At 38.1% G+C, this 25,872-nt stretch overlaps 3 protein-coding genes across 6 annotated transcripts in view; 2 read left to right on the top strand and 1 right to left on the bottom strand.

The window, feature by feature from the left end:
* LOC127938629 (transcription factor IIIB 90 kDa subunit) overlaps window positions 1-25,598 on the bottom strand; it is a 64,724-nt gene extending 39,126 nt beyond the window's left edge. Inside the window, exons 1-7 of the mRNA XM_052535366.1 lie at window positions 25,394-25,598; window positions 24,614-24,814; window positions 16,903-16,983; window positions 14,727-14,900; window positions 12,236-12,267; window positions 11,023-11,095; window positions 2,435-2,584 (exon numbers count right to left, since the gene is read on the bottom strand). Coding sequence (XP_052391326.1) covers window positions 2,435-2,584; window positions 11,023-11,095; window positions 12,236-12,267; window positions 14,727-14,900; window positions 16,903-16,983; window positions 24,614-24,794 — 691 coding nt within the window. The 5' untranslated portion in view covers window positions 24,795-24,814; window positions 25,394-25,598. The remainder of the gene's footprint in view (window positions 1-2,434; window positions 2,585-11,022; window positions 11,096-12,235; window positions 12,268-14,726; window positions 14,901-16,902; window positions 16,984-24,613; window positions 24,815-25,393) is intronic.
* On the top strand, window positions 5,703-9,901 carry LOC127938630 (BTB/POZ domain-containing protein 6-B). 2 transcript variants are annotated; one of them, XM_052535368.1, is made up of 5 exons: window positions 5,703-5,916; window positions 7,219-7,513; window positions 7,602-7,692; window positions 7,783-7,901; window positions 8,464-9,901. In XM_052535368.1, exons 2-5 carry the CDS (start codon window positions 7,308-7,310, stop codon window positions 9,494-9,496), a joined length of 1,449 nt encoding a protein of 482 aa, XP_052391328.1. In that variant the 5' UTR covers window positions 5,703-5,916; window positions 7,219-7,307; the 3' UTR covers window positions 9,497-9,901. The 2 variants fall into 2 exon arrangements, with proteins under 2 accessions (XP_052391328.1, XP_052391327.1); XM_052535367.1 differs by lacking the exon at window positions 5,703-5,916 and having other exon boundaries at window positions 6,729-7,513.
* Window positions 17,304-23,542, top strand: LOC127938627 (uncharacterized). 3 transcript variants are annotated; one of them, XM_052535362.1, is made up of 20 exons: window positions 17,304-17,438; window positions 17,537-17,601; window positions 17,680-17,769; window positions 17,855-17,976; window positions 18,101-18,244; window positions 18,582-18,653; window positions 18,780-18,953; window positions 19,236-19,332; window positions 19,476-19,699; window positions 19,786-19,951; window positions 20,193-20,401; window positions 20,489-20,606; window positions 20,700-20,905; window positions 21,174-21,291; window positions 21,374-21,543; window positions 21,791-21,888; window positions 21,990-22,105; window positions 22,193-22,974; window positions 23,071-23,215; window positions 23,343-23,542. In XM_052535362.1, exons 1-20 carry the CDS (start codon window positions 17,416-17,418, stop codon window positions 23,345-23,347), a joined length of 3,144 nt encoding a protein of 1,047 aa, XP_052391322.1. In that variant the 5' UTR covers window positions 17,304-17,415; the 3' UTR covers window positions 23,348-23,542. The 3 variants fall into 3 exon arrangements, with proteins under 3 accessions (XP_052391322.1, XP_052391323.1, XP_052391321.1); XM_052535363.1 differs by having other exon boundaries at window positions 22,193-23,040; window positions 23,174-23,215; XM_052535361.1 differs by having other exon boundaries at window positions 17,305-17,438; window positions 22,193-23,215.
* Window positions 25,599-25,872: the final 274 nt, after the last annotated feature.

Genomic DNA, 25,872 nt, shown 5'->3' with positions numbered 1-25,872 from the left:
TGAGGCAATAATAATTGGCTTAAATAAAATATAAAAAACAAAAAAAATTACATGATTACACTGAACAAAACTGATAATATACATAATTTGGTATGCCTACACATAATATCAACATAACTTAAGTACATTATCTATTAAAACAAATACCTGCAGAGAGCATCAACAGCCTGGTGACGTTTCACTTTCAGCGTGATTAAATGATGTTTAAATCCATTACATTTTAATGTTTGGCCACATGTAGAAACTTTTCATTTTAAATAGCGATGTACAATACATGGCAGATTTAGACATACAGGAGGTTGATGTATTCTCCTGTGTTGGCAAGGGTTTTTAATTATTTACTTAACAAATCTAGTGAAATAATGCACACAGTTTTCCCAGAAGAATTTTTTTGAATGAAATTCAAATGAAGGGTTTAGACCCTGTCACACCTACAGTCTTCACTGGTAAATTACCGGTAAGTTACTTTTAATGGATCATGTGTGAACAGGACCTTTTCAAAAATCATGTTAAATATGTTCTGCCAATAATATCATTTTAATGTAGATGACAAGATTACTTTGAGCTGTTTACAAAGATTTGCTTCTTTTTAATTAGTTATTATATGTAAATATGCACTTTATGAACATCTTTGACCATTGCGCCTCATAGCTTTTTGTCGAGCTTCTCCATTCATCAGGGCTGCAATTGGATACTATTATGCGTGTCTCGTTTTTATAAGAGCAAAACATTCTGATTGGCTAGTAATGTTGGGTGGGTTGAGAGTGAAAGCTGCCCCTCTCATACCATTTGTAGGCGAACTCATGGACTCAACGTGATAATCAACAAGTTTTTTTTGCATTTTTTTAAATGTAGCTTTATTTTTTTCACGCAGCCAAACTAAGCGGCAACCTCCAGCTCTCTCTTGTGAAGCCAACAAGGAAGTGACTAAAACTGCAATTCATCGACTGGCCGCTTGAGGCTGGCTGCAAAAGAGAGTCCGACCCATAGACTCCCCATATTAAAATGGCCAACTTTACAGCAGAAAAAAACATGTTTACAGCCTGGTGCAAAAAACGAGTTTGGTCTATATAGCTAATTTTGCCCTTCATGACAACTGTGAGGGGGGTGAATTTTTTTTATAACTCATCCGTTTAAATTATATTAAGCCTTACATTTCCGCATAATTAAGGGCGTGGTCACTTGAGTGACAGGTGGATTGCCGCTGCAGCTGACACTGCCGTCGCGCTAGCTGGGCATGGCTTCAGCAACCAGGTCCCACCTTTTTGGCCATTTTGGATTGTCCAGGAGAGTCACGTGGTGGCGACGGCTTGCTTTACAAAGTTTAAGCTTCAAAAACGCTCTTCAGGAGTCTACGGGTGATGTCACAGACACTACGTCCATGTTTTTATACAGTCTATGAGCCAAACACAGTGCCAGAGAGCTTTAAGCCCTGTTGTATACTAAATTCAGCAAAAATCGAAGTGCAGACTTACTGATGAATAATAATTTCTGAGTGAAAGCATTCACACAAACACAAGTGCAAGAAGGCCTTTTGCTTTTATCTTTGTTTTTGCAGAATTCACACTTAGCCAGAAGGTGAAGTGTAGTTATGTTTACTCTCCTCGCTCTAAAACAATCAACCTCAATGCAGAAAACTGACATTTACACTAACCATATTCCCCTGAACACTGTGAATGATTAATGATGAATTTTCAATTATTCAGATATTGCAGCAGCGGATGTTAGATGGGAAAAATGAGACGGTGAGAGAGGGCTGAACTAGAGATGCAGTAAGGAAGTTTGCCTTCTATTCCTGAGCAATCAAGGGATCTTTCTGACGACAGAGCGCAGAGTCCAATGTGTTCTGCTTCAGATCGAGGGCACTGGTGGTAAAGCACTTGCCATGATCTTGTTTTTATCCTTGTTCTGGAACTCACTGCTCCAGTTCCCAAGTCAAACTTTTAGCACATTAAGGGATTTGCTTTATGATCTGACAGATGTGCAAAACTGATGACTGAAAAAACACATAGACTATTTTCATTTTGAGCTGACAAAGATGGCTTAGTGAATCTTTTATCAACTCAGAGATTAATCCGAAACAGAGGACTGAGGTTTAAACAAAAAAAAAATGAAGATTGTGTTATGATTTACGGTTCATGATGGTTTGTTTCAAGTTTTCTCAATTTGATTTAAACCCTGCATTCATCAGAAGATGAACAAGGATTTCACTAGGACCTCACAGACTTTTATTGCATGGATATAAACAGTTGAAACATTCTTCAAATAACTTCTTTTGTGTTTCCCAGATAAAAAAAAAAGAAAATTGTACAGGTTTGCAATGCCATAAGGGGGGGGGGGGGGTATGGATGGAATTCTAATTTCTGGATCAACAAAATGTTCAAGAGACCTCCAAAAACAATAGTGTTTATCATTAGAACAGTAGACAATTTACCTGCACCACACAAGCCTGATGGTCGCCGTCCTGTGTGCATCCAGTCTCTTTTCATCCTCTGCAGCAGTCTGAGAGCAGTCATCGAAACCTCATGAGTCTTTTCACCGAACTCCAACATGTGGGCGAATCGTGGAATGTACAGACATGGATCTATAAATAAAAAAAAAAATCAACAGATCTGTAATCAGTGACTGGACACGAACCTGAGAACATAACCTAAATTTGTAACTCCAATTTGAAAACTGAGTTTGAGTTTATTACAAATCAAGGCTTTTCATCTCTGTGCACCTTGTTTAGATGATGCCCTTTCAAAAGATTTTAAAAAACATAATTTTTTGGTTGTTCTCCGTGACTCGATGTTGAATCTAGAATACAGTCCTCCTATGGGAACCTTTAAAAGAGGCCTGACTTAGAGTCACTCTGTGGGAGCAAATATCCCTCACTTCCACCTACTTCTAAGTCCTTGGGTAAACTCATTCTGCTGGCCCAATAAAGCCCAAACATCACTGCTGTCCTAATAAGAAGGAAATGAGCTCAGCTAAGGAAAGGGACATCTCCAATCCTATCTAAGTCTACACTAAAGGACTGCACCTGCACTTATGAGACATAGTAGACACTGTGTCAGTCACTGGCCTTTTTATACTGCTAGGCAGTTTTATTATAAATTATCATATTTGTTGATGCAATACTAGAGCAGAGCAGATGACAGAACAAATATTCAGTGCTGTCTGTGAAACAGGAAATACTTTAAGTCGTTTAAGAACAATTTAATTTTCTCATGTAATATTCTTTGGAATTATCCATACTGCTCTGAAAAATAAATTGATTTTCAGACTTCTATTTCAGTCGTGGCTGTAAAATGATCTGATTTGTGAGACTGTGGCTGTCAGAGCTTGATTAAGGGAAAAGTGACAAATGAATACAGGGAGAAATAATCAATTAGATCTGTGAGAATTGTTGGTGGGGATGGGAAACGTGGCTTTGCAGAAAAATATGCCTCTTGGTGAGGATTGTAGACAGCAGTAAATTGAGGAAAAATCCTTGAGAAAGCCACATTCTGCATATTCCAACAACAGAGACCCTATTTATGGAGGATGCTTGGTGCTAAAATAGGTTCTGATCTAGGTTGAACAATCACATCCCTTAGAAAGTGCATTGAGGGATCAGACGTCTCAAACTCATTCTCTGACCTTGTCTTTCACTTGTCTGATGTGTCTGTAATTGTTAAATCATCATTTGCTTGGGGGAAGCTTGATTCTGACACAGTGGGAGTGCTAAATTGAAAGCGCTAATCAAGATCTTTTGAAAGTAGCACATGGCAGAAGTGGTATTTTCAATACAGTTAGTTCTGCAGTCCAAAGTGGAAATGTATAAAAACCCACATAAAACTATAGAAATGCAGAGAACAAAATTGAATGAATACTACACAACAAAAAAAACAATGACTATGAAAAAACGATCATCTAATGGTAAACTGACAGTATTGTACTGTTAAACTTGAAATAGTTTTTATATCATATACACTAGAGACATGTGTATACAGTATGTGAACAGAGTAATGTCCAAATTCATAGTATTTACAAAAGAGTAGGCGAAACGTTCAGGATGACTTACTACTTCCTGTGAGAGTTACAGAACTTCTCGTTCATTTCTATAGTATCTGACAACAGTAATAAACTGTCACATTAATGACTGTTGCTGCTACACAGCTGCCTATTATGCTTCTTTTTTGACTAATTTGGTTTGAGTTTTGTTCACTTTGAGCGTTTGCTAAAAGCGTTATATCCACCTAATATTTAATCTAAGGCCTGGTTCACACGGGACGATTTTAAAATTGTCGGCTGATTTTCCAAATATGAGAGAACCCACACACAGCGATAGAAAATCACGGGTCTAACAGTTTTGGTCGTTCTGTGTGTGGTGTGCAGCCACACGGCAATATCAACACATCACACACAAACCGATTTGACTCCCGAGCATTCCCAGGTCAGACGGGAAATCTTGCAAAATCCTTTGAGATCAAACGTGACTTCAGAGTAAACAATCATGGCGGATAAAGAGGATGCAGTGGCCATAGTTTGTGCTTTGTTTTTAATGGAAAAAACGTAAGAAAAACAAGAAAAGGCGATGGTCAAAGAGGTGGAGACAACGCGAGCATGGACTATACTTGCTATATCATAAGATGGAGATAAGTTGTTGTTTTATCTCATAGAAATGTTGTAACATACTACAGAGATTAATAACCGTTGAAATAAACGTTCATATATTCGTTTCCATGTACTCTGGTGGACTGCAGTTGTGGATGTAGTTATGCCCATCAACTTTATTTGTATTTGTTATATTATATACGCCAGCTGTTTTGATTTTGTTTCCCGGTACTATCACTGCCTCGTCACCTCGCTTTCTGATTGGCTACATGCCACAGTCCACATGCTGCGTGATTGTTTGTCCTCGGGGGACACCACACACGAGAAGAAATCGGGCAAAATAAATCCAACATGTTTGATATCCCCGATTTGAGATCGGAGCGGTCTCGAAGTTCTTCCGAGCAGAGGAGAGCAGTCTTAACACACCACACACGGCAGGAATATTTGATCAGATTATTTTACGATAATCGGAGCATCCTAAGATTGTCGGAAGGGGTGAATCGGGGCTAAATCGGCCTAATTATCCTGCCGTGTGAACACGCCTTAAGAGTGGGTGCAGCCATTAGTAAATTGAATGTGCAAGGCTTCTGGTGTCTACTTTTTTTTTTTTTAGCTGTACAAAAACAGCTGTTAATGTTTCTTGATAATGCAAACAATTTCTTATCATATTATTTTAATCTATTATCGTAATCATAAACACAATGTTTTTGTGCAAATGGTTTTAACATGTAATGCTCTGTTTTGTTCTTCAAGTTATTTCCCTTTACCAGTATATACTGCCATACACAACTAACACAGCCGTGTCCATGAGTGGACAACTACTTCATGTAGAATAAACACAGCTTTTTATAAAATATGGATATGATTGGAGCTGTCATCTTATGTGAGTTTATGTCATTTCAATCATACTTTCTCAAAGAGGTTATTAAATTCTCTTAATGATAAAACTTTTTAATTAGCAATACATTACTCAGTGCACCTTTAAAACCTAAACCAGCCTCTCTGACCCAAAGTGACTTACTGGAAGTAATTTACATGTTTCACGCACTTTGTCTTGCCAAAAAAAAAAAAAAAAAAACTTAATTGTATAAATTGTGAGAGATAGATAAGCCGCTTATCTTAGGCGAGGGATCTAGTTTCCAGCGCCGGAGCCCTCTGTTGGAGATCCGGGAAAGCTGTGCAAGCCCAACCCCTTCTCTCTCTCTCTCTCTCTCTCTCTCTCTCTCAATGCACACTGTAGATTTAGATTAACATGGCTCCTGGCTGCCAGCGAGCCTTCAAACATCAAACCTGAATGTATTTTCCTGGCAGCTGCTCTTCGGTCGGCTCAGTAAGGTAAAGAACGAGTAATGGTGTGCTATTTAAGTTCCTCTCTGGTTACTGTTGTAATGAATCGCGAAATAATGATTCATCTTACTTCGACTAAAGAGTCCGTTTCGGTGGACAAATCACTGCTGACGGTAGCTCTGCTCTGCTGCTACTTTATCTCTTTAAAACGGTTTGTACAGATCGCTCGCGCCATTGATCGGACATGTTAATTGTGGACGCGGACGATATTTCTACCGACCACATCAAAGATTTGCTTAGTAGGTTGAGCACTTGGTTGCAGATGTTTATCCCCTAATGAGACATTAAGGCTGCATCAGCAAATTGACCGATCCTATGAAGTTGAAACACTGCAACTGAAGCTGATGGTTGTAAAGCGTTGTTGAGTTCTGTATTGTGCGTTGGTGGAAAAAGTTACTTTATGAAATTAAAAAACAAAATCCATTCAAACCTTTGCGTGAGATTTCATATTAAGCTGATCAAATCTGGCCTCAGGTCATGATGATATGTGACGTTATATAGCACTGGAATGCGATACATTTTGATTTTTTTAGTGTTGGTGGAAGTCGTGACATGAAAATACATTGTAAACAATATCGTGAATTAAACGACTCTGGCTATTAGGTCAGATTCAACTAAACATAAATAAATTAAATAGCCTACAAAAATAGTTCCTAACCCTAAAAACAATGATAAAAAAGGGTTAATTCATCGAGAGGGGGCCTGGCGGCTCGGCTGTGGGAGGCGCCTTTGGGCCACTGACGTCCGATTTACTCGTAGTTTGATTTGTCAACAGAGAGCTGGGCGTCGTCGCCCGTCACACAAAACGGGCTTTACAACACAGGGTAGAGACGCTTGAGAGGGGATACACCACAGATATTTAGAATGACAAGGACCACGTAGCATTTTCCGTGGTCGATTCCGGACCTCTTGATTTATTTAACCGACCGTAGTTTGCTTTAGTGCATCCTGTTACATTCACTGTACAAAGTCCGAGATGAAGGATCGCGAGGATGCGATGAGAAAGAGGAAAAAGGCTTCGAGCTGGAATATTTCTGCTGGACGGTTATGTTTGTTTTTTGTGAATGTGTCGAAAATGGAAAATATGCTCAGGAAGCGCGTGTAACTTACTTATGACTGAGGCTTCTAATTTCTAATTAAATTAAAGGGAGCTGTTTTTTTCCCCGCTACACCTGCTTTTTAATTAACGTTACTCTGCAGACTGGTGGATAGACTTGCTGATGCCAACAACGCCAGATTGCCTATATGGCAGGATCATGAAGTTTTTGACGTTTTTCCTTTTGCTTCCAGAAACCATAAAAAGGACAAGAAAGAGTGGGAAACAGCTCAGCAAGCTGCCAGCATGCTATGAAATTGTGACTTTGTCCTTGAGGAAGAAGATGGCTGCAGAACTCTATCCTGCCAGCATAAATACCAACCTTCCCAACACTAACAGCACAGCAGTCACCGCTGCCAGCAAAAAGACCATCGTCCAAGTCACTCAAACGGTGACAACGCCGACTACAACTGCCACTCAGCAGAACATCAACAATAATAACGTCGAGACTGCCAGCTGGCATTCCACTCACCCGACGCTACGAGAGAGGTAAGGGCGCTTTCGGCTTGCTTTTCGAAGCATCTACGCTGTTAAAGGTCCATAAACGAAATATTCTGTTGCATTTTGTTCTCTTCAGGAATGCTTTGATGTTCAATAACGAACTCATGGCAGATGTTCATTTCGTTGTGGGTCCGCCTGGCGCAGCCCAAAAAGTTCCAGCACACAAGGTGAGCGAATCCTACCGAGTCAAACGCATCTCCAGTGCCTCTTTCATGAAGCGTCTCCTTGACCGCTTTTCTTTGGCTTTGTGCTTCCAGTATGTGCTGGCAGTGGGGAGTTCTGTTTTCGGTGCCATGTTTTATGGAGATCTAGCAGAAGGAGAATCTGAGATTCATATTCCTGACGTGGAGCCTGCTGCTTTTTTAATTCTTTTGAAGTAAGTTCTGCACTTAATTTATGTGTCATTAATGTGACACTCAGTTTCTTCCTCTTATTAATTCCTGAAATTTCAAAATCATGGATTTTTTTTTTTTTTTTTTTTACAAATGCAAATTAATATTTGGGAAACTTTTGTCCAGCAAAAGTCATTTGGTGAAACCAATGTGGAAGAGAAAAATGTTAAATAGTCCCTCCTCAGGACGATAATTATGAATCCGTAATATGATGTTTTCTTTCTTTTATTTAAAAATCAACAAAAAAAGTGTTTTTCAAATGTAGTCGAGGTGTAATGCAAAATGTTATTTTTACTTTGTTACAGCACATGACATTTTTCAGAATTAACACAACATTTTCTTGACTGTTGGATTTATATGGTTTAATATGAATACAAATAGCAGATTTCTAAGATGCATTTCATCTTTCCTCATTTTTTAATCATGTATTGTTGACCCATGACCCCATGTAACTATACACTCAATCACTGCAAAGCTTAATGCTTGTATAACAGCTATTAAAAAAGACATTGTTGATTTCTAAGTCCTTTTTCTATTCACTTTCAGGTACATGTACAGCGATGAGATTGAACTTGAAGCGGACACAGTGCTGGCCACTCTGTACGCTGCAAAAAAGTATATAGTGCCTGCACTGGCCAAGGCCTGTGTCACCTTTCTGGAGACAAGCCTGGAGGCCAAAAATGCCTGTGTGTTGTTATCCCAGAGTCGACTGTTTGAGGAGCCTGAGCTGACCCAGCGGTGTTGGGAGGTCATTGATGCTCAGGCTGAGCTGGCGCTTTGCTCTGAGGGTTTTTGTGAGATTGATCTTCAAACGTTGGCGATCATACTAAAGCGAGAGACTCTCAACACCCGGGAGGCGGTGGTCTTCCAGGCGGCTCTCGATTGGGCTATTGCTGAATGCAAAAGGCAGGGACTGGGACCAACCTCTTGTAATAAAAGGGCAGTGCTGGGCAAGGCTCTCTACTTGGTTCGTATCCCAACCATGACCCTGGAGGAGTTCGCCAATGGAGCTGCACAGTCAGACATTTTAACACTGGAAGAGACTCATGACGTCTTCCTGTGGTACACGGCTGCCAATAAGCCTAAGCTGGAATTCCCACTGCAGAAAAGAAAGGGTCTGACGCCACAGCGCTGCCATCGTTTCCAGTCCTCTGCTTACCGTAGTAACCAATGGCGCTATCGCGGACGCTGTGATAGCATCCAGTTTGCGGTGGACAAGAGGATCTTCATTGCAGGGCTTGGCTTGTACGGTTCCAGTGGTGGAAAGGCAGAGTACAGCGTCAAAATTGAACTCAAGCGCCAAGGAGTGATACTGGCCCAGAACCTAACAAAATTTGTTTCGGACGGATCTAGCAACACCTTCGCTGTATGGTTCGAACACCCTGTCCAAGTGGAGCAGGACACCTTCTACACAGTCAGTGCCATATTAGATGGGAATGAACTTAGTTACTTTGGACAGGAGGGTATGACGGAAGTGCAATGTGGAAAGGTGACCTTCCAGTTCCAGTGTTCCTCGGACAGTACCAACGGAACTGGAGTACAGGGGGGTCAGATCCCAGAGCTGGTCTTCTATGCCTGAAAATGTCAGGACGTCCATATTGCAGTGCATTCCAGTCACTGGAATTAAGATTGATTGAATACAGGGTCTCGTGAGGCTCTTGCCTTTTATTATGTAGCAGCAGTGAACTTGATGGTAATGGCGCTTTAGAACCACAGTGGACTCAGATGGAAGGAATGTTCTTCAGCTTTATTTATTGCAAAAATTCTATATTTGATTTAATTATTGATGCTGCAGCAAGCAGATCTCTATATATATATAAATGAAGAAAGTTGAACTGCTCTGATAGTTGATGGAAGCCACTAGTGTGTCATGTTTTGTACATAACCTATTTGTTTTCAGCTTGACGCTGACTGACAAATAAAATGTCTTGTATTAGTGATCAGCTTCCAGAACTGCAGATTATAAATGTTTTTGTGACTCAAATCCAAAGTTTGTTTTCAATAATTTTTCATGGACTTTTATGAAATGCATCAAAGAATGTAATGATGTCGTTCTGTGCAATCCCAACTTCAGAAACGAGGGAAGTTGAACTGAATTGAAATTTTTGATTTATATACATTTAAGTGTCTTATATACACTTTAAAATAAAACAATTTAAATGAGGTAATATAAGCAAATGAGCTATGTAATAAGATTAATTATGTTCAAACTGAAATCCAAAAACACCACAACAGCAGTGGTGTAAATGAGACCGTTATTGTTAAATGTGGATGAAATATTCATCTTGAAAGGTCACAAAAAGAACCTATTATATCCCCAGCGGGCTGCATGAGGAACTGAAAAGGGAGTCTGTTTGAATTGAGCCCATAGTATCTGCTGCTCTACCATTTGCATTCTAATTGAGGGTTTAGTAAACATGGAGCAGATGCAGTTTGGTAAAACAGCAGATTTTTGACCTAAAAAACCCCCACACAAAAACAGATGAATGTGGAATTATGACACATGGAGAGCTGCTAATCAGACTGCATTCTTGGATTATGCCCAGTACGTTAACATTGGGATGCTCCCTGGTGTATGCTTGAACCATTTTGTCTCTGATTCGTCTAATTAGATGAGTCTTTAAAAAAAAATTGCAGACCTGTTCTGTCCTCACAGTGTGCACAGAAGGTGGAAAAGAGTTGTGGTGTATATGATGGACCATAATGGATTTTTGGACATGTAGCAGTGCCTCCTAGTTACATCTGGCTAGACTGCAACTCACTATGAATACAATTTCCAGATGGGTGGAAACATTATGAACCTGTGCCTGAAATATCTTAAATTACAGACTACTGCAGGAAATGTAGCTCAATGTGTGGATGAGGGTACGATAACAGCAAATCTTCTTCCTTCTGATGCAACCAGGAATCCATAGGCCAAATCAAATGAACAGAATGAGTATACTTGTATTGATCTAACCGCAGTGTATTATCGATAACTAATTTAGCAAATGAATTGTTTTGAGAGATCCTGCCTGTTTTATTAATGAGGTTCATTCAAAAGCAATGTTCCGGTCAGCTGAATTACATTAGAGATGTCATGGAGAGGTCATGAGGGAGACTTACCGACGGCTGGAGCGTTGATACAGAGCTCTCTAGCCAACAGCAGGAAGGTCTTTCCCAGAATGTAAACATTAACCTACAACCATAAGAAATAGAACGAAAAGCTCTGAATTATTCAATGGGAACAGTTTTCGATGTTAACAAAAGCTGATTAAACATGTTCCATAATTAGTCTTTAAAACAAAGTCGGTTTGCGGCCTCTTATGCGCACAAAGGCATAAACAAAAATACAGTAAAAAAAAAAAAAAAAAACATCAACATCTTCCCCAAAATATTTGAACAGTAGTATGTGTATATATGTACACATATATTTACAAATACACACACACACACTAAAAACACAGTAACCTGTTAATATGTGAACTTCAGGCACCCCTAATAATGACGAGGTGTTATGACTTGAGCACTTGGTCCCTAGTTAGCCTGGCATCCAGGTGGGATAAATTGGGGTCTCGTCAGATTTGGGTGTAGCAACACTTGCTAAAAGATTCATGACATATTTGAGCCTCTGCCCCAACCATCTAGTGTCTGTTCTATAGCAGTTCTAGCTCAGTGGAAAGCTGGGGAGTAAAAATAACATTACACCAGTGCTTAAGCACATACATATCTGGCCATAAAATTACTACTTGTAAAACTATAGAGTCATAAAGACAGGATTGTGTATTGTTTCACAAACAAAATGTAGCCTAATATTACCTACTTGCTGTGTTAAAAGATGTGCATTGCAGAAGTTTTATGCTCTTGATGTAAAATCACTGTTCCGTAGCCTTGAATGTCTTAGTGATTTATTAAATAATTATAAAAAACATAATTCTATATGTCGTTAAGTGTTAGCATAATAGAATTGTACATTAATTATCCAATCAGATTTAAAACATTTTATAAATCACAACTTCCAGCATTTATATCTGTATAAATCCCTTAAATGTTAGAGAATTATAGAGAATCTATGCTAGTATATGAGATGAACTAAAGCTGGAACTATAACAGAATTTCTCATATTATTACCCAACATTGACATCTGCTTACCTGGTATGTCATATGCAATACCTCATACAGTATTTCTTCCATATGGTCATATGGAGGGTATAAAATATTATTTCAAGGTTTAACATCATGTGAGTTAGCACAGCCGCTTAAGTTGCATCATGTTATTCAGAGTAAGTATTGTGGAAAAAAAAAAATATGAAAGGAACTGAAATGAAAGAAAGCCAACCTGTAAAAGATCGCTAAGGTCCAGGAGCATGTCTGTACATCAAGTTAAGGGAAGAATACAAAACAGCTAGATTTAAAAAAGTGTGATAAAGATCTAAACATCTTTTTCTAACCATACAGCTAACAGTAATAAATCAATCTAGCTCATAAATCAATCCCGGTCACAGTGATTCATTTAACACGGACAGCTCAGTAACTGTTACTGATCATCTTCACATCAACGGGCTTCGGCATGCAGGATCTCCTCATCTCTGCAAGAGATTCACCCTGACAATCTGTCATTGCTCACCACAGCAGCACACACACACCTGAGGCATGTGTCTCCACAGTGACTAATGCCCCCTTTAGCAAAGAGATTAGCATCACTACAAGACAAGCTAACCCCACTTTATCAGGAGTCTGACGGCCTTAATTACGGCCTGCCGTGAAAGACAGAGAGTATTTATACTTATATGACTGACATCAATCTTTAACTTTTAAATGCTACAAGAACAGATATGAACCACTGTCAAAAACTGCTGATATACTTTAATTCAATAAAATTATACTGATAACAGCATCCTTAAAAAAAAGTAATACAAAACATTATATATATATATATATATATATATATATATATATATATATATATATATATATATATATATATATTCTATCTTTATGTAATTTATTTTTAGTACATTTCTTTAAAGTTCTTTATGAACTGAATTTGATGTGATTGCACCTTATTCCTGATTAATGCTGTTGCACTTAACACATTGTTCAAAACCTATGAAATTATGAAAAGCTTTTATCATGCTTATGCACATGGTACTATGTTTGTAAGATGCATGCATTTGAAGGGATCCCTGTTTTTAGAACTGGGCATTTATGTAAGAAATGTACCACTAAGCAAAAACACTAAACAAAAACCAAGAATCTGATGATGAGCATCTGAAATCATAACCTGTCTACCCAACAATTGTCAGATCAGGTCAGTGAAGCTCGCTGAATCAATGTTTGCAGAACAACAGCCAATTTTCACCTTAAAGGACCGGTATAAACAAGCTGTGAGGCTGCTAGAAACACTCCAAAAGTATGGAAACACTGGTAAATGGCTAGACTGAACAAGAAAATTCAGAAATTTGAGAATGCGGAGATATTTTAATAATGCTCAAATTAAATAATTCCAATATTTAAAAGAACAAGTCAAGATACTATCTATAAATACTTTAGGAAATAAGAATTATTTTAAAATACTTAATTTAGTTGAGCACTAAAAATTATATAGTTGTCCAAAAAATTGTGTTTATTACATCACAACGATATGATAAATGCATGGATGTTTGATGAGGCAAAGATGAACAGTGCACGTTTCAAAACAGGACAATATTTGGAATGGGTGTGGCGGTCTGTAAAGTAGTGGACTGTAAGCGCATCAGGACTTTTTGTGTCTGCTCTTCAGTGTGAAGTACCGTATCTTAGCATGCATCTGAAAGAGCCCCATTCAGAGACAGGTAACAATTCTCCTTTGGTAACTCTAAACGGCACACCAGGTACCCGGGCAGGCCTGACGCTACACAAAAGCAGAGTGGAGATCTGGGTGTGACCCAAAAAGACACATAGGATGGTTCATGTCGTGTGTTTGTGAGAGTGAACGCAGTGCTGTAACACTATCCAGACGCTCAGATGTTGTAACACAGGTGTGGCGAGTCTCAAACACACATAATCTGAGGACAGAATTATGACAGGTTGGAGGAAAAACTCAAATGTGGGACAGGGGAGTGATATTTCCTTCAACTATCACTTAGAATTTTACTTCAGTCTCTCAAACAAGTTTCACATTTTCACAACAGTATTCACAAGGAAGGGTCAAATAAATGTCACTTCAGTAGCTGTTGTACACAACCAGGACAGAGACTGAAAATCTGGGCTGTTTTCCATGATTTACTCCAGGGAACATCCTCTGAGATTCAGAAAGGTGGAGTAAACACTCTTCCCCTTCCTCTCTTTCTTCTCTCACAGCATATTGCAGCACTATTGTTTTTACATCCTGACACGTCCCTTCAGACACTAAACCAGGTTTTCCCTAGGGATAGTATGGACTGATAAAAAAATATATATATATATCTTAGACCAGCATGAATTTTTATGCTGGTCCAGGTTGGTTTATGCTGGTTTGGTTCTGGTCCAACTTCTGATGAAACTGGCTAACCAAAGAAATCTTGCTTAATAATTTAGTTGCTTTTAACAGTAACCAAAACATTTTATTACATACACACAAATACATATATAAAGGTATATATATAAATTTCACATTTTATTTACATACATTGACCCCATGATTACAAGATTGAGCTAAAGGATTCTTGCTGTTAAAGACTTGAGATTTACTCTTATTTTGGATAAAGTGCCTAACCCTATTTCAATTGTGCACACTTTCTTCCATGGATTATCATTCACAAAGTGTTTAACTTGGGTTTCACACCCTAGGGATCATTGTGGAAGGATACGTGGCGTTCCCTCTGTCCTGCAGACCAGGTAGAGGCAGGCGGCTATGACATGTGTCATCTTTCGCCCTCTTGTCAAGTGCTTGCTCACCACCATCTTGAAGAAATTAAAGGCTGTGTCCAGACAGTGCTGGTTCAGCTGCAGCTGGCTGCCGAGGTTGTGTATCTGTCGTTTCCCTAGAGACAGGACACACATATGCATCAGATTGAGCAAACATACACAGATCCACACTTGCACGCTCACGCACGGAGGCATGACTTCACACACAGGTGTTTGGTTTTCCAGTAGCACTGATGTCATGAGAACGGCGCACAGCCAGACAGGCTTTTAATGGAGCCTGGAGGTGAAAACGGGAAGAAAGACAGCTGTTTACCGTCCCATATGAGGCCACGTCCCTCTCTTCCCTTCTTTTACAGTCACTCATACATTTACTCCTTCGCAGAGGATCTCAAAACAGGTCCAGTTATAATTCATTGGACACAGAATAAATCAGTCTGCCCTGAAATCCCACGTTGGGCTAGGATGTGTTTAACATATTCAAATCCACAGTCCAGTGTGCTATCTGGCAGATTTAACACATCACTTAGCAAAAGACCTTGTTCACCCACACAGTGGAAGTTTCCCACATTGTAAACAATGAGAATGATTTAGACTGCTTTACCATTTTATACATGCAAAGTTGTTGTGCTGTGCAGAAAGGGTACAGATGTGATGGAGTTGATGAGTTTGGCATGTTCCAGTCATTCATTATGCTTGAAACAGCTGCTTTCATCAATCTGTCCTCTAAATGTGCACATTTGTGATAATGAGTTTAGCAGATGCATAGGTGCATTAAACTTTTTACTTAGCCCAGGGATTTTCAAACTGGGACCCAATGATACCCAGCCGGGGTGACAAAGAGGTCCTTGAAAACCTATTTGCCTTATTTTGCTTTTATAGATAACGTTTAGGAATGAATTTAATTCATTTAATTGGTAAACAACAGTCTTTATAATCACACTTGAACAAACTATTGCTTTGCTTTGCTTTTTACCAATGGTATAAACAGAAACACACATGTTAAATTGGATGTTTGACTTTTTTGTTCCCCAACTGCGGAGCCCAGAAGCTGCAGTGTCAAGTGTCATGTTGGCAGGCCAAAAATAACTCTAAAAGCTTTTAAGAGCATAATCCTTCTATTCTGTCTAATACCAGAGGTTTTTTTTTCTTAGAGCACATGCCATTGGAGTATCAGCCAGGTCACTGAATGACAGCAGAATTACATAACGACCACCACACTGCAGGGACATGGGACACCTTATTTAATGAATGAAATCTTGTGTTTGTGACCACAGGGACACTTTCATAAATCAGAAATCTCTATCAAAATCATTTAAAACTAAAACTACCTGCCAGACAAATTCATAAGCACTATTATGTGTCACTCATTTCAAAAGTTTTTGATCTGTTTTTGATGAGAAGCTTCTGTGAGTCTGAAATTGAATCATGTGTTTATACAATTGGTGACCTTGATTCTAGAAGCTAAAATAAAGCCCAGAAAATGCATCAGGACAGAGAGCTGTAATTGAGCAATGTATAATATAATGCTACAAAACTCATTGCTCTCACAGCCCCTCTGATTCATATACACAAGTACATATTTATTCAGTGCTATGTGTTATATTTGCTAAATCAACACACCTGGAAACCAAAGACATTTATCAGGCAGCTCAATGAAAGTGCAGATGCATATTATGTAAATTTAATTAGCACTTGAGTTGTAACTAGGTCAGAAATTAATGTAAATAATTAACTAAAACATAATATTAAAGGAATATTCACCCACAAGAATAATATAGCCTCTGTAATGCATCTAATGGTACTATATATGATGCTAATTTAAATGATAGTCCATCATATGGTTTTGTTCCAGAAGATAAAGAATTTAGTGCAAGAGCAATATGGGCTATTTTATTTTACACTTATGGTCCTTTATTCATTTTTGGTGCTTGCCAGTTCCCATCCTCATTCACTTTTATTGTATAGAAAAGAGTGGACATGATATTCTTTACAAATTCACCTATTTTGAGTTTAACATAAGAAAAAAAGACCTTTCAATTTAAGATGAACTGTGATCTGCAAGTTTTATAAACCATGATCATTCAGTGACTAATGTGACTAATATAAACCAGTGCCTACCGTTCTGGAGTGTCTGAGCTCGTGATTCTTTTCCCAGACTTGTGTGGAACCCACTGCCTAAAACCGGAGCTTTGGAAGTACCTAAAAAAGAAACAAAAAATACTATTTATTGTGTTAAAGATGAAGGCCAATCTGAAATAAGACAAATACATTAAATATGAATAGTTTTGGTTTATAGTATATACACAGGTGTATAAATAAAAGCCTGTAATTTACCAACGACATTTTGAGGCTTTAAATACAGCTCTAGCGCACCCCAGAGGATGTCTGTGTAAAAACAGCATTATCATTGTATGGTTACTCCAGTGACACCTATCGGGTGCCAATATCTCTACACAAGTGTTCCTATAGCAACCAATAGAGATTGATTGACACACCTGAGACTGATAATCAAGTCAGGGAGCTCGGAGGAGAGTGACAGGACGATACAAATAAACCACAACACTGCTGGCTTTCCTCTTAGTAGCATATTGCTCAATTATATATATAAAAAAAATAGTGTTTTGTCAAATCATGGATGTTATCTTCTGCTTTGGGTAACTTTCTATGACCAATTTACTGCACATTAATATGCAAAGATGTAAAACAAGATTTTGAATCTCAAAAACTGACATGCAGAACTGATATATCACAGGCTTCTCTTCCTGTGCTTCCAACTGTGCCAGATGAATGGAAGTTATATTACCACTGATCCAAAAGGTCTGTTTATAGTGACATTTTAACATATTGTGGTACATCTTGTTAAATCCAGAACCTTAATGAATTTTAATGCTTCAGGTGCCATTGAGACCGACTGTCGTGATCGATATTTCTGGGTGTCTGTTGATGTGGGCTTTACAGGCCATGTCCCAAGATTTGAGGCTGTAGGTATGGTGCTGTAGATTGACCATGATCTCTACCATAAATGATCACATTAGATTTTAATTCTCATATCAGCACATATTTTTTTAAGTTGAAAATGGGGTGCAAATTATTAATGAGGATCATGCATCCATGTGTGGCTACACGTTGAACAACTTGAATGGCCTGGCATCTCTGAGAGCTTCCTATTTCTCCTGCCACACCGAAAACAAGGCAAGAGTTTCTTTTAAAAAAAGTCCTAAGACAAAACTGCATTGATTAGTTCTAGAACCATCAGATCCATGAGTCTTGATTATGACTTTGAGAACATTGTTTTCTGTTGTATGATGTCTTGTAGAATGACAGCAACTTCCTTTTCAAGCTGAATGTTGTTTTGACTGACCAAACGGGGAGAGAGAAGAAATACTCTCTCACAGAGAACTGCACACTGCCGGTTGACTGGTCCTCAAAAGAGATCCTCTGTGAAGAAAACTACATCGAGGTAGGACTGTGCAAAGCGGTGTTGTTATTGTTAATTAAAACTATTATGATTTCTGTTCATTTTTAAATAAAGCTGGAATAAGATAAATATATATTTGATGAAAAACATAAAGAGAATTTTGAAGAAAAAAAAGGTTCAAGTTAAAATACTAAAATTACTTAAACTCAAAAAGGTAAACATGGGTATTAAAAAATAAGCACACAGGAAAATGACAATCTTAAATTGAAATGAACTGAAAATATGTAAATAAAAGCTCATTTAAAATATTAATAAATACTACAGTTGTACATGAATAATATTAAAGCTGGTCAACAATATCTGGTTTTCTCTAATCTAGGTGACTGTGGCGAGAGATGCACCCTGCAGATCTGATAAACACAGCACTCCCTGGCTGTCTGCTCTTGCTTTCGTAAAATCTTGACGCTTTATTTATATTTATTTAATACGTTTTTTTTTTTTTATCGACACTTTACTTGCGTGTGAACTTCTGCGAATTTGAATTTTTTTATTGCCAGCTCTGCATCTCCACATTTAGGCCCAGAGATCTGCCATCTCCGAGTGGCAGATAATGTTCATGAATCAGGACTTGCAGAGCTTGGATGCGATGTCTATCTCTGACGCCAGGCGAATGGGATACATGCTGGATTCCACTCCAAACAGGGTGGTCTTTCGTTCTGCCTACAATCAGACACATTCAACGATCACAGAGGCAGGTGAAACTAAAAGAGATAGTTGACATCGAAACATTCTGTTACTATTTACACACCCTTAAGTCATTCTAAACCAGAATGACTGAAGCTCTTAATGGAATACAAAAAATATTCTGAAAAATGCCTGAGTGTGTGTTGTATATTCTACCGTTCAAAGGTTTGGGGTCGTTAAGATTTTAAGTTTGTGTACTGTCCCTTTAAATGTTCATTGTGCAGGTTACCTCCATGATAGTATTTGGGTATTTTTAACATGTAAGCTGAAACCAGCCTTGTTTCCTTAGATTGATGGCATTGCTGTAGAGGAGATTCACGCAACAGTGTTTTTCAGGCAGAAATGGGCTGTAGTGATGCTTGACACATCTGCGGCATGTACGATAGGTAACTCACTGGCCATGTTCAATTTCTGATACATTCTAGAAATAATTGTTAGTAAAGTAATTGCACATATAATATCTTTATTGTAAATAACAATTCAGGCTGTCATAGAGAATCCTTTTCTCTCAGTGTTGCATATTTATCAGCCCCTAGCTCATTTGATGGAGTGATTTTGCACTGGAGGACTCCTAAATTCATGAGCCCACTGGTGCAGGACTTCTCTAAGTTTGTAAGCAGGAGTATTGAGCTGGGTGTGCATGCTCAGCTCTTGGACGAGGCCACCAGGAAAACCATGGGTTACGTACTTGGAGAGGATGGGCAGGTGGTGCACATTTCAGTGCCTTTTGGTGCACCAGGAGGTTACAGAATGGTATGTTGTACTGGACAAACCAATAACTAATGTGTATTTATGCAAACGAGAAATAAAGAATCAATATTTTGTCATGTTTGTTGCAGAGCTTAGTCGAAAATAATGTCTATAAAGAGAGTTACAAGGCTTTCCCGTGCTATGAGCACATCTATTCGCATGTGTTTCTGGATGATACTGAAATAGAGATCAGACATCGCCAGCTACGAGTTATGAAGACACCACTAGTTCCTCGCATTCCTTTCACTATAGATGGTGAGATTATCATCATACCATTATAGAATAGACTGATATTGATTTTATGACCGATGCAGATAATTCTGATAACCAATAACAGCTTAGTGACATAACTAAATGACTTATAACATACAAAAAATTTCATGTGTGTGTGATTTAAGAACACCTTTTTATGTTTTTTTTCTGATTATTTGATCTAGATGATTGCAAGTGTATTTTAGGTGTTATTTTAATTTTGTTTTTTTTTCCCCTCTAATAGAAACTTTGCCTCATGAAGAAATGTTCACTGTATATCTTGGTAGTTTTGCTTCGGATGTGGAGCTCCTTGCAATCAAGCTGAATGAGAACTGTCTGTCAGTAGCAGATGCCATTCAACAGCATTACTCCATCACAAAAATCCCCCACATCAATGGGACCCACGGCTTCATCGTTAAGGTTCCTTTTGAAGATAAATCCGTTAACAAAGTGGTGAGGGTTTTTCTTTTATTTATCATTCCCACTGTACTACTGTATATTTATCCTATTATTAAAAAAAATCTCATTTCTAATTGACAGTATTTGGGTGAAGGACTTCTCCAGTACTCTGTAGAAATTAACTACACTCTAAATATCATCGAGCGAAACGACACATTTTTCCACAATGTTTCAGTTGTGGCAGATGTTAATGATGCTTGTAAGCCTTAAAGAGTTAATGACCTTAAATTACATTTTTTTAAAAATGCAAGTGACCGACAATCTAAGTTTTATTTGTTTCCCTCTCCTTCAGTCCCTCCTGATGTCAGTGCTGTCTGTACTGCACAGAGCATAATATTCAGAATAAATCATCCGAAGCAGGCTGGACTTTGGGAGGTCTGTGTGGGGCATCAAGCCCTCACATCTGACTTATCCAGACAGGAGGGATACATACTGAAAAACGACAGTCAGAGTATGACTCTGGAGGTCCCACTCTACACATCGGGCTACATTTATGAGGTAAAGAAAAACTCGCCGTTCAAATAATATGTTGACTTTCATAATGTCATGGCAGTCTTCATTCAGATCTCCTTTTGTACTTAACATAAGTATAATAAATTTGAGCTATAACAGCATCTGAAAATAATTTTGTGTGGGGGAAAAAACGTAAATGCATTAAAAATTGAAGTTTAAAAAGGGTTAAATATTAAATAAGTGCTTCAAAAATGATTATTTAAAACCTAGAACATATTTTTAAAGCTAACATTTTAGGTTCCTGTTTTTCCAGAACATCACATTGAGAAACTTTGTTGGCTCTTTTGAAATTCTTATAAGAGACTCAAAGACTCTGGAGATTCACAAGAGAATGACAAAGCGCTGTTACTTTCAGAGTGAAGAACTAACAGGCAAGACACCATAAAAAGCCAACAGGGTTTATAAGCTTTAAGATGGTATCTCACTAATAAACAATCATTTCTATTGTTCTAGTGTGTTCCACAGATGGACTGATGACTGTGGTGGCAACTACTACAAAAACCTGGCCAACAGTGCCACCTAACAGCACAACCCTTCTAGACAGAAGCTGCACACCCAAGGCAACCGATGAGACACGGGTCATCTTCTCTTTTGGTGTGGACACATGTGGAACTAGATTATTGGTAAATGCATAAATTGACATATATAACCAACATATAAATATCTATACCTGTACATATATTTAAAATTGCATTTTATTCCTATGATGGCCACAAAAAGTTCAAAAGGACAACATTTAATTATAAATGTCTTTTGATCAGTTTAACGTGTCCTTGCTGAAAAGTATGAATAATAAAAAAAACTTGCTGACTTTGAAGCAGTAGTGCTTATCTGTTCACTGATGAATATGTAATCTGCATCCTTGTGTAGTTTGGTGATGGCTACATTGTGTATGAAAACGAGGTCATTTCTGATGGAGGTGTCATAATTGACCAGGAATCAGCCATTACAAGGGAATCAAAATTTAGGTATTTGTCAATATATGAACATTTTAATTGGGCTAAATACGATTGATCTTTGAAAACAAAAAAATTCTGATCGGCTCATCTTTTCCTTCTGAATATTTCAGGCTCACTGTGAGATGCTTCTATGCACTTGACTCTGTTAAGAAGATTTTTACATCCAGATTGTTTGAAGGACGTGAATTTGCTACGGTCAAAATCACAGACACTGCAGGTGTAAATGGTTAGTACTAACACTTTCTATTACAGGAAAATTCACCAAAAGAATTGCTTTAACTTTTTCTTTTTGTATCGCTGTGTGACCTACAAGGAAACCTTAGCAGCTCTCACACGGCCTCTGTTTTTGACCCTAAACCGTGGCCAAACAACCTTCCTTCTGAGCCTGTCAGAGACTGCTGTTCTACAGATAAGACACCATTTCTGCAAAGAGGACTTCCACACCGTGCAGATCCCTCATCAAACCAAGGCAGAAAGACATCAGAACAGAGACCCCACGCCAGCAATATTCCCGATCCACACCAACCTGGTGCCGGATTTAACCCTCAAACGATTCTCAAACCCACTCCATCTGTGACACCTGCAGCAGGCCAGCAGAACTCTGTTGATGGCTTGTTTAAAGACTACAAATCTTTCCTGGTTGGCATCCCACAGAAAACTCCTAAGAAAAGGAGTGGTCAAAAACAAGACCATTTTGTGATGATTGCTGACGACGGTTCTGCTTCAGCTTTCTACAGAGGATCAAAAAATGCATCACTCGTCATGAATGAAACCTTGCCTTCCATTTTATATTCTCTCATTGCCATCAGTAATCCAACAAACTACAATCCAAATAGCAATGAAGTGAGTGACCAGCTTTTCCTGAAAGACTACATGGACAATTGCAGTCCTGATGATGATTTTCAACACTCCCCTGATCATCTGAATGAGTTGATTAACAATCCATCTACAAAAGATTCTTCTCTCTACACCGAAAATATTATTTCTAAAAAACTTGAAGCAAGTAGAAGTGAATGGGGCCAAAAACATTTGCAAAGTCACATACTTGCCACTGAAAGCAGTGCTCAGCCATTTAAAAAGCACGGATTGGAAAAAGTAGGCTTTTTAAATGTAGTAGGCGAGCAGAACAATTTAATGTGTGAGGATTACAACGATAATTCAAAGAAATTATCTTTTTTGCATACACAACAGCAAAAAGAAGTTGATGATGGCCGTATTCTTTGTGATCACAAGCTTTTGGCGGTAAAATCATCATATGACAAATTGAGAGGGACCCTGTTCTTCCCTGGTAGCAGAAGCCGTTATGGTTCCAGCATTCATAAAGGAATAATAAAAGGTAATTTTCCATTGCTAAATTATGTACAGTTAAGGAACATGATACTACATTAAATAAGCAATTTGTTAACAATATGTCATTTTAAAAAGTTGACATTCTAATACTGAAACCACACATTCTTTTCTAGGATGACCATGGACGCTGTAAAAGAAAATCGATGATAAATGGTGAATCCAAATGATTCACATTGTTTCTTGTCATGATGAGGAAAGTGCAATGAGATTTGACAAATAACATGATGGGGCCAGGTGGAAAAATCCAAGCCCATTCAATCTGCAGGAGTCCTGGCATACTGCTTTTGCAAATAAAATGCATTGTGATCACTAACTGTCAAATAAATTTGCTTTTATTTTTCCTTAATTAACAAAACAACAACAACAAACTTTAAAGATCAGATTAGTACAAATGCATGCTTAACCAAAATGCTCATTTTACACTTAAAGCTGCGGTAGGGAACTTTTGACGCTCTAGCGGTTAATAAACAGAACTGCTTGCGTCTTGCGGAAGAACATCATAGCCGGAGCTACTTCTCTCTGTTTATGTCTATGAAGAATCACAAAGGTACTGGGTTACTCCGCCGCGGTATCCCCGAAGCAATCTAAAATAGTCCGAATATAAACACTTATTATAGGTGCACCCTAGTGATTCAGGACAAGCTAAAAACACGGTTTGGAAATGGATTAATGGTGTACTTGCTTATTATATACATTTTTCTACATTTAGAATACAAACAAAGTTACGTATCGGACCTCTGATTGGTTGTTTCTTACAGGGAGCGGATGAATTTCTGCAAATGGCAATAGGACCACTGGGAGGAGCCAGAGGAGATTGATTTTTTTTCACAGATTATCTCTCTCATATTCTACTGTCAGGACATAATGACAGGTTTAACAAATATATAAAAAAAATTTTTTTTTACAAAAGTTACCTACTGCAGCTTTAAAGGACGAACTTCTAAATAATATTGACATAATTTACAGCCTTGGAACTAACCAACCTGGTGCTGACCTGGAAAAGTATCACATGAAAAAGTTTTTGGGGATTTGTCCATTTAATAAACTACTTTTTACTAAATAACATTTAAAAAAAATATATATTTTTTATTAAATTATTTGAAGTGTAATTGATCGTGAGTTTGCAATGTATTAGAAGGATGTGGTACTGGCCTCTGCTAACTATGATCAATCTGAAAAAGAACATTTTTACATAATGTGACCCTGTTGCTTGTCAAATTTCACAGATATTTTTTATTTATTTTTTTTGTGAAAGAAATTAATAATATATTACATCAGTCAAATTGGCTAGCAAACTTTTTTTTAAGATCATTACCACTGGTGCCCCTCAAAAGGTGAATGATGTGATCCCAACTGTGTTTAGGTTAAAGAGAACAGCTCTTACCATCAGCGGACACGAACTGGCCAACGGCTGAAGACACCCCTCCACTGTTTTCCACAAACTGAACCTCAGATACGATGATATTATCCTCCAGAACCGAGCCACAGGCTGTGCAGACCGCACTCCCCCGGGCCGGGTCTGTGTCGATGTCTGCTCCACCACAGCTCTTACACTGACGACTCATGCTGGCAGCAAGATTCAGACCTGAGGAAGACGACATGAGCACCTTTACTGAACAAGAAACATTTGAATAAACACACATTTCCTTTTTTTAACGTCAGTTTATTATTATTACGATATTACATGAAGATACTTAATAAAATCGAAGAGAAACTGGTAACAAATTCGTAAACCATTTAGTAAACAACACAAAGCGTCGAGAGCGGGATTTGAACCCGGGTCTCCAGATCATAACACTCCCAAACATGCAGCTTCGCCATAGAACGATACACTCGCCATTCAACACAACGCCGACTTGAGCCTGTCGTTCACGTATTATTTTTGTTTTGACGTTACATATTAGGATTATTTTTATATTAAAATGATCTCTATTGTATATGTCTAGTGTTTATAAACCTTGCTATGCTAACGTAATGTTTTGATATGTGCAAATATGCTACCAAATGAGAAGCTAGCTTGCATAAGATCTGTGATACAAATGTAAATATAATGCAAACAGTCCGTTTTATACTTTTATTCTTTATTTCATATCATAAAGACGCGCATACATGTAACGTTAACTTTAAGAGATTAACGCTAAACCTTCAATAGCAAACCACTCACCGGTCAAAGGAAGTAACGACTTTAGATCAAACACTATCAAGCAGCATATAGTGTACCCAATCCAATTTATTCACAGTTTTTCACAAACTGCATTCATTGAGCAACATGTTTAAAAAGTACTAAACTTATTTTTCTTATGATAATATATTTCATTTCATTCGTAACACCTTACTGTCTTGACTGTCTATCAAACTGCGAAATAACATTGCGGGCTGCTCTAGAAACTGAATATAGAGGGGTGGCCGTTACGCCACAGCTCTTCTTTTAATTGTTTTAGCTTAGTCTGTTCGTCTAATATGTGTCCTTTATGGCAAAACACAGGTTTTGTGAAATAGTTATGATAAATGTATATTTTATAATCCCAGTTATTCGACTTCTTTAAAACACTTTCATTAATGGCACCCCCATTTTGATAATGAACTGGGCCGGTGGCAGACAAGCGGGTTTAAAGCGCGGTTATATGAAGGGAGTGTGTTTAG

This window comes from Carassius gibelio, chromosome A20, assembly GCF_023724105.1.
Source record: "Carassius gibelio isolate Cgi1373 ecotype wild population from Czech Republic chromosome A20, carGib1.2-hapl.c, whole genome shotgun sequence".
Classification (NCBI taxonomy): domain Eukaryota; kingdom Metazoa; phylum Chordata; class Actinopteri; order Cypriniformes; family Cyprinidae; genus Carassius; species Carassius gibelio.
Note: the sequence above shows the minus strand (reverse complement) of the source record. Positions and strands in the feature narration are given on the sequence as shown.